This window comes from Cajanus cajan, chromosome 5 (assembly GCF_000230855.2).
Source record: "Cajanus cajan strain Asha chromosome 5, NIPB_CcT2T_4, whole genome shotgun sequence".
Lineage (NCBI taxonomy): Eukaryota > Viridiplantae > Streptophyta > Magnoliopsida > Fabales > Fabaceae > Cajanus > Cajanus cajan.
The window spans coordinates 56053723-56063158 of NC_138521.1; the positions used below are offsets into that span (position 1 = coordinate 56053723).

General features: G+C 31.1%; 1 protein-coding gene across 1 annotated transcript; it reads right to left on the minus strand.

Moving 5' to 3' along the window:
• Positions 1-6181: 6181 nt before the first annotated feature.
• LOC109809116 (BAG family molecular chaperone regulator 1) lies at positions 6182-8197 on the minus strand. Its single transcript, XM_020372346.3, has 5 exons — positions 7886-8197; positions 7451-7674; positions 6878-7134; positions 6647-6793; positions 6182-6558 (listed from the first exon to the last, which is right to left on the minus strand). The coding sequence occupies exons 1-5, from the start codon at positions 7936-7938 to the stop codon at positions 6328-6330; spliced, it is 912 nt and encodes a 303-aa protein (XP_020227935.1). The 5' UTR covers positions 7939-8197; the 3' UTR covers positions 6182-6327.
• Between the last annotated feature and the right edge of the window lie 1239 nt (positions 8198-9436).

Sequence of the window (9436 nt, forward strand, 5' to 3'; positions counted from 1 at the left end):
TTGAGTGCATTTTTAAACCATGCCCTTGGGACCTATTTTAAGTCATAAATTGTTCTAGTTAGCTTACCCTTAAAGGTCAAGAGCCAACCTACCTTGTTAGGTTACTTTATTATTGACCAATCTCATCATAAGAGGGTAATCGACTGTGTCTTACTAATTATAATAACTCAAATAAATTAAGGAAAATTATAACTGCCTAGGCCCATGGTTGACCTCCTTCTAAGGCCTGTGACTGATCAACTTGAGGCAAATCCTCTTAATAACTATTGTACCTTCATAAGTCTATGATCAATCAACCATGTTTAATAACTCATATGCCAACCGGTCTACTCATAAAAGGTCACCAACCAAGCTATTGTGCTAGTTACAATGATTCAATTAAAATAACAGATAAAGGATATAAAACCACTATTTTTATAAGATAAGTATATATGATGTATGCAAAACTTGAGCATCATGTATGTACCAAAAAAAGATTGGGATCAGGATCATGAGGCATGTAAAAAAATTAAGGCCATGAAGCCTTAGTGCTAAGTTAAAAAGGAGGAGTATTCTCAAATGGGGGCAGGTATTCATCCTAAAAGAAAAAAAAACACATCAAAAGAAAAAGAGAAAGAGAAAGACAGAGAGAGAGAGAGAGAACTATTGAGTGTTCTAATGATAAGATTATCTTTGTGGCTGAAACAATTAGTTTATAGACATAATTGGCTCTATCTGGATCAATAAATCCATCAAGTTGGTGGATGAAAAATGATTCCTTGAAATATCCATTCAAGAAAGCATTATTAATGTCCATCTACCTTATCTACCAGTTGAAATGAGCATATGAGGTCAACATGGTTCTAATTGTTGACTTTAGTCATAGGACTAAAAATTTGTTGGCACTTGAGATTTTTCACTATCATAATTAAATATTTTAAAGTTTGTGTAATTTTTTGTTTTAGTTGTAAGTTTAGTTAAAAGTTGTTGATGTTAAAAAAAAAAACAAGTTGTACAAGCAAATGAGGTTTTCTTATTAACTTAATCATAATTTGTTGTTTGTTTTACTCAATCAGGGGTTAGTTAGTTTTAGTATTCAAACACTTGATATAAACACTTTCAAGTGTGCAAAAACTAAGTTTATAACTCAAATATATCGAATCAATTTTTACCCTATTTTGTATGTGTGAAGTTGTATATTTTCTTATTTCAATATGTTATTTTTATGCTTAGCTATACACCTCTATTTTCATGTTGTTTTCAACATGATATCTAGAGCTTTATTGATCTTTAAAGACCTGTGTGAGAAAAAAAAAAAAAAAAAAGAAACCACAGAAAAGTTCCATATAAAAAACCTTCAAACATAAAAATGACTTCTGGTAGTAATTTTTTTACCCCTAGCTTCAATATTTATAAGTAAAAACTATCACTTGTGAGTTGTGAAAATGAGGACTTATCTTAGAGCTCAAAGTTTGTGAGTTACAATGGAAAATAGAAGTAATCCACCTTTATTATCAAAAAACTCAATAGTAGCTCAAATAAGGAGACACAATAATAAAGTGGCTAAAGAAGGAAGAGCTCTTGTCATTATACAAGCAACACTACATGATGTATTTATGAAGATTCTAACTCTTGAAACTACAAAAGAGACATGGGTTAAGCTACAAGAGAAGTTTTAAGGGAGTGAAAAAACAAAAAGAATATAGGTGCTAAACTTAAAGAGATAGTTTGAAGTGATAAGGATGAAAGAAATTGATCCTATTAAAGATTTTATTGACAGAATTTTGAAGGTTGTTACCCAAATCAGATTACTTAGTGAAAAACTTAATGATCAAAGAGTTATGGAGAAAACCTTGGTGCGTCTCCCGGAGAGGTTTGGATCTAAAATATTATCTCTTAAAGAAAATAAAGATTTTTCTCAAATATCAATTGTAGAGCTTGTGAATGTTTTGCAAGCCACTAAACAAAGAATATCTTTAAGGATGGAAGAAAATATTGAAGGTGATTTTGTGGTATACACAAAGGGCAAAATACAGGAAGAAAACAACCAAGCAAAAGGTTGGAAAAATAAGTTTCCATTATGTCATCACTGTAAGAACAACAACCATATTAAAACAATTTGTTGGTTTAGACCAAGCATTAAATGTAGGGCCTATAATCAATTTTGTCATGTGGAGAAGGCTTGTAAAAATAAAGCAAACCCATAAGAACATCAAGTCCAAAATGTAGAACATGAAGAACAACATGAGGAAATTTTATTTGCGAGGCATGACTCATATATAGCAGATGCACAAATCATATGACTCATAATGTTGCAATTTTCAAGGAATTAAATTAGTCTCAAATCTCCAAAGCCACCATAAGCAAATGATGTTTAATTGTTAGCTTAGTCATAATTTGTTGTTTGTTTTATCCAATTAGGCGTTAGTTAGTTTTAGTATTTAAGAACTTGTTAGAAGCACTTTCAAGAGTGCAAAAACTAAGTTCATAACTCAAATATATCATATTAGTTTTTGCCCCCCTTTTGTATGTGTGATGTTGTAGATTTTCTTATTTTAATCTGTAATTTTTGTGATTAGTTATACACCTCCATTTTCATGTCCTGTCTTCAACAAAATTTCATCATAATCTAGTCTAGCAATTTGTTGGAATCTCTTGGCAACTACTTTGGCCTTCCTTTTTCCTTTGTGCCATTGACCTTGTATTTTTTCTTGAATACCCACTTAGATTTAATAACATGTTATTGACCCTAAAAGGGAGCTTGTGACCAAGTTCTATTAGAAATTAAGGCATTGGACTCACTCTCTATTGCTCCTTTCCATTTACGCATTTGGACTACTTCATCAAATATGTCTAGTTCTTTCTCTCTCAAGTGCTTCTCTTTTGCTCTGAATAGGGAACCTTAGGCTTGTAAATTCCTTATTTTCTCCTTGTGCACATTTCATGTATTGGTTAGTTGCATTGAAGTACAACTTGCATCTATTTGTTAATTTTTGTCACTATCAGCATTAATACCTTGTGTTGTCTTCAATCATTGCTCTAGTGGTTGAAATTGCTAGTTCATTCTCCGTAATTTGGTTCCTAGCATAATTTGAGTTGACACGTGATGTGTAAGTTGATTGAAGGTGGTTGTTGTAATTGTTTTATTGTGAGTTGTTGCTACTTTCTTCTAAAATGATCTCATATTATTCACCAGTGGTGAAATCACATGTTAGATTCAATGGAAAGAAAATTGCAACTAATTCAGTCAAAGTTTCTACATTTTTCATTATGCTGAGAAAACATCACAAAATTGAAAACAACTCTCATTGAAAATCACATGTCTCGATGTAAAATTTCTTCCATGATTTTAGGCACTTGTATCCCTTATGTGAACCACTATATTTGATAAACATGCACTTTTTTGGTGATATTGTAGCTGAATGTTATATGGCCTAAGACATGGATAACAAGCACAATCAAATTGTTTCAAGGCATTGTAGTTTGGTCCATTTTCTTACAACAGAGGATAAGAACTTTGATTATTGATTGTAAAAGTATGTAATTTATTTGTCATCCCTCAATTTCCCAATCGTAGCTTAAGAGAACACTCTCCCAAAGAGACTGATAGAAAACTTGTTTACAAAACAAGCTTGAAAAGGCAAGAGATACTGTCAATTCTTGCGGGATAATGCTAAGATGGGTGAGGTGCTATGTGTAAATTTGAGGTGCTCTGCTACATTGAAAATGCTTTATTATAAAATACTTAACAATTTAATTAAAAAAATTATCAAGCATTTTATATTTTTACCATCATGCCATTTTAACTTCAGAAATCTCGTCAATATGTTTTCTATAATTTTAGTCATTAATTAAAGAAAATATTACACACACTTCACATTTTAAGATATTAAATCATTTGTACTTATTTCTTTGTTTCACATAAAAAATATTACTAAGAGAAAAAGTTTACATGTGCACACACCGAAACTTAAAAATTAAACAAAGAATCAGTTGAGAAATCTTATTTACGTGAAAATTTGTGCAATATTTTCATAATTAAGAAAGAGTGGATCATAGAAAAGAGAACGAGAGAGAGAGAGAGATAGATATGAGTGATGCGATAAAGAATAAATAGCCTTTTTCAAATCAGATGAAATATTTTCAAGCTAGTAAGAAAGATCATTTATGTCACTATTGACACTCTTTACCATGTATATCATAATACAAAAATAAATAAAAATGAATAGAAAACTTTATCATAAATAAAACTTCAATATTCAACATAGAATGTATCACATTTTAATTTAAACAAAAGAAAATTGAAATCGAAATGAAATTTTAATGAAAACGGACAATTGTCTTAAAACATAACAATAGAAAGAAAATTTCTAATTAAACCCAGATGTCACATCCTATTAAAGCATAATTCGTTCATGTGGACTGAGCCTCATCATCAACATTTTCAACATCATGTTGAAAATTACATGCAACAAAATAAAAGAAGAATAACACAAAATAAGGGGAGTGAAAAATACCTCACTCTGGCTCATATCATACAGATTCACGGCGTAAGATGCAGTCAGATAGCTAAATACAAACAAGATACAAGATATAAACATAACAATACTATAAACATACTACAATTGCCCAAAATATAATAAGCTAATATAATAGTTCATTCATGTGCACTATTTAATGGACATAGACTAAATTAATCATGCATGTGGCCTCAATCAAAAATAATCACATGGTGCATTGCCTCTAGCAAGACAGAGAGTAGCCTAGAATATATGTCAAGTCACACCCTCAACGTACTCTCACTAAGAGGATATACAACCAAGGTCTAGTCAAGACAAAGAAGCCTTGCTAGCTCTACACTTAGTACACAATGGGCTGAATCAAGGTTTCACAAATCTGGTTATCCCCAAGAACTGATCTCCAAGTTATTACACAAGGAAGCCTTCCATGGCAGTGTATCCTATATCATACCCTTCAAAAACATTTATGCAAATGATGCATCTCAAACAATATTTTATGGAAGGATACATTTTCATATCATGTCACATCATACATTCATTGTTATCATAATATAAATTCATTATTAGAAGAGTCCAAGGAATTCACAAAGAAAAGTCACAAACATAGAGCATGCCTGGCAACCCATGTTCTATGCCCAATACGGGACCTCCATAGAACCATGTTACCCTCTGTCGAAACTGTGCTCGGCATGACTAAGTTCACGCCTGGCAGAAGCATCACAATGAAGTCTCTACAGCTTCCATGCTCGAAAAGGATTACCTCACACCTAGCGTGAGCGACCTCGAGAGCAATCTTTGCTCTTGGCCGCAACGGTGCTCAACAAGTCCAAGGAGGTGCTTAAACTCCCTCTTAACCCCCACAATTAATAACAGTTAACCCAGTTTACAAATTCCTCCCCTCAAAATAATTAAATAATTTAATAATAAAATTTTATAATATATTCATGTAAGTATAAAATAATTATCAAAATTAACCCAAATATTTATTTAAAAAAATACAATAATTAATAATTAATAAAAATATAATTAATATAAAAGTCGAGTTATTACGGTCACAATATTAATACATACCCCTATGTGTTTATTTGGCTATGAATCTATAATTAATTATATGGTCCGTACACAATTGTATCAAAAGGAAAAAAGAAAATACTCGCATCACAGCTAAGCACAAAAACACACCGACAGACAGAGAAAAATCGATTCTGAGGTAGAGATCAACACTCACAAGACGAAGCTGAATAACTTTTTTCTGTCTCCAAAGAAAATTTGCAACTTGAAATTTTATGAGTTCTAACCCTAAACTTTGGAAACCCACTACCATTCCGTAAAACCTTTCATGCAAGTAGCATTTGCCATTTTGATACATGTACAAATTGGATAGAAATGAACATCCCAAGACGAAAACAAATGATTGTACAAATAAAGAAATAGTAAGAGAAGGGGGAAAACATGTAATAAGATAACTAATATAAAGAGAGAAAAAAAATAAAAGAAAAATAATACCATAGAAATCGAAAAAATTAAACTGAACCACCCATTGCTAAAGTAACCAGCCTATTGGTTTTTCAAGTCAATTTTTTACACCTAACCATTGAATAGCTTTTTAACTTTCTCATTCCTCCTGTGAAATGATTCAACGCTTTATCAAGGGTTCAAGTAGATGTAAAGCAAAAATAATGTGAACCAAACATTATAGTAAATTATAAAGCCTTGTAATGAGGAAAAATAAATAATTTCTTATAAGGCAAAAGCAGCCCATAACTAGACAACACCCTGAATGCATTCTAAATCGGTGTGAAGCATTTTCGTTGTCATTCTAAAAGCCTTAATCAAAAGTTTCCCATTTTGTTGTCATCACAACCGAGTCAAAATGTTTTAATGGTTGCTGCTTCTTATGATTTCGCTCTGCTGCACTATTTCCCCTCCTCCCTCGCACGTGATCGCCAGAATGCACCTTGCTCTCACGTGCCATGTTTACTTCATTCTTTAGGGAAACGGATTTTGCCTTTGCCATCAACATATCTAAAGTCTCAATGTGTTTCTGAACTCTCCTGACCTACACACATTTTTTTTTCCAAAACGTACAACGTTAATGACATAAACATAAATTCATATAATTTTCAGTTTTTAAAATCAACAGTTACCTGTTCTCTTCTCTGCAATTTCAGTTCACCTTCTCCGAATATTTCATCCAATGTAATCAATGTTCTCATCAAATTTTCGGTCAGAGTTTCAATATCTAACTCTACTATAGCCCCACCTTCGGAAGCAGCAGCCTCCAAAGTTGCAACCTATTCAATTTCATTGAATTAACTCCATTAATTAGTCGTAAAAATAGTACGAAAGTTTGTGAATTGTTTGAAAAAATATTGTACCTTCTCAGCGAGTTTATCAACTTCCACCTTTATTTCTGCCAAAGATTTTGAAGTCTTCTCCCTCTTAGCAATTTTTAATGTCTCGAGTATCCTTCGTTCTCTACTCTCAAAATCAACAAGCAGCACCAATTTTGACCCATCTTTGACTCTTGCAACGTCAAGATATGACTTCGAGTTTCTCTCTTTTTTCTTGAAAATCAACTTCTGATCCTGAACATGCAATCCCGTTGGTTCTGTCAACATTTTCTTCAGTTCCCCTGCACCCCCAAAGAACCACCACAAGCCAATAATCCATCAGATCATAATCAAATTAGAGAAAATAGAACATGTTTGTCCTGATTACACTTTCATGCCATCACAAATTAACAATCACATATTAATATATGCATAAATTAGAGAAAATAGTGCATGCCTGCCCTTGTTAGACTTTCACCCGATCACAAATTAATATATACAGTAAATCTGTTGATTTTTCTTTGTTAATAATCATGCCCATTTCTGATTAGTAGAAACTCATCAAAATAATTCATGAAAAAAAAAATAAAAGAGAGAAAATTCTGAATGTGCACGTACCAAAACTTGCATGAGAGCTGATTTGAATTTGGTGATAGGATGAGCCATACTTTACATTGACTTTGATGGTGGATTTCGATGTAGAATTTTGATTGACATCCGAGTCACGTTTCTGCACAACCATTCCCCCTGGCCTTAATTCCAATTCAGCCACGTTTGTGTTGCCATGGCCACTGATGTCACTCCTTCTGCCCCTCGAAAACATGTCGCGGTTGTTGTTGTGACTGGATTCCAAGTTTTATGGGTGCAATGGAAGAGTGTGAAAAAAGGGTATCTAAAGAGGTTCCTCCCTTGGAGGGAAGGAAACCGAGGGAAGAAGAAAGAACCTTGACTTGCCCAAAGCCAAAAGCCTCTTCTTCATGATCATGGAAGAATAAAAGAGGAAAAGACAGTTGAAGGGTTAGTATAATTTAAAGAGGAGATAAAAGTGCAAACCTTGAAGTCAGTGATGTCAGCGAAAACTGGCGGTCGGTGGAAGAAAAAAACATGGGAAGGAGAAGAGAAGAGGAAAACCGAATGGGAAATGTCAAATATTAATAAGATAAGTAAAAGAAAGAAAAACAAAAATAGAAAAGAAAAAAAAATGGGCACCACAGTACTGTCAGAATCTGAAGAGAAGAGTATTAGATATGTGAAGAGAGAAAAAAAAGGTAAAATGAAATTTGATAACGTGCAGGAAGAGACAAAGAAGGGAAATCTCAATCTGTGGCTTCACCCGGGATTACTACTACAGTGTCTTTTTGTTCGTCAAATTTATTATTGTCTTGCACTGTTTTTCGCTATAAAAAGGTGGAAAATCGAAGAAATTAATGAAAACATTGAACCTATAGATTATGTGCTGTTGCCCTTCTGTTTCACATATTCCACATCAATTTATTTTGATTCTTATCCTATTTATTAGAATTTAAATGGAATCTATTGCCATAAATTTATTAATTTTATAATGCTCACTTTAAAAACTTAAATTATAATATATATTTTTAATTGATTGACAGTATTAAAATATCTGTAGACAGTTTGTTGTTATAATATATATATATATGTAAGCGTTGAGCTGATTTTAAGCAAAATTACGAATATCCCTACATAGTAACGGAGAGTAAGAGTCACCGATTAGTTTATACTTTATAGTAGAATTAGTAGTTTTTTTTTAAAAAAGAAAAAACATTCATTTATATTTATTAGATGCAAATTGGAACGATTATTTCTTTTTTAATATAAAACTCAATTTACATTATATCATATGTTACTTTTTTTAATTAAAATATCTCTAATTAAACTGTATTTTTTTTAATTTAGTAACATATATTAATAATAAATTTTAAAAAAAAATATGCACTCTAATCAATAAAAAGAAATATGAATACTATAGTAGAGAGAAATAATATACAATATGCACTTTAATCGATTAGAAGTTATATGAATACGAGATGTAGTGTAAAAGTAATTTTAGAAAGAAAAAAAAAATATATATATATAATAAAAAATTATTATTATAAATTAAATTAACTATTTTCTTAATCTTAATAAATTGAATAATTGAGTCATATATATATATATATATATATATAAAGGTAGTAGCTTTTAAGAAAATGGAAATTTTTATTTTTCAGATTTAGTTAATTATTTAATAGTAATATTTTAATTTTTTTGGAAATAATTACCATAAGAGAGGTTAGAATATAAGGAAACATGTTTTAATCACATGAAAATATCAAGAATTCTTTATTATCTCGTTTAATATATTATATAAAATTTTTATTAAAAAATTATATGAAATTTTTCATTAAATTTTTTAGGTAATATGCATAAATCTTATATTTGAACTTTGTTATTGTTATTGTAATTTTAATAGATAAAAATATAAATTTATTAAAAAAAATTGATTCAAAGGAGGGGAAGGAAAAAATAAAAAGATATTGTAATAAAGGAGGATGAAAAGGTTAGAACTTTTGTTTGGTTGAGAAAAGATAAGAGAAAATATCT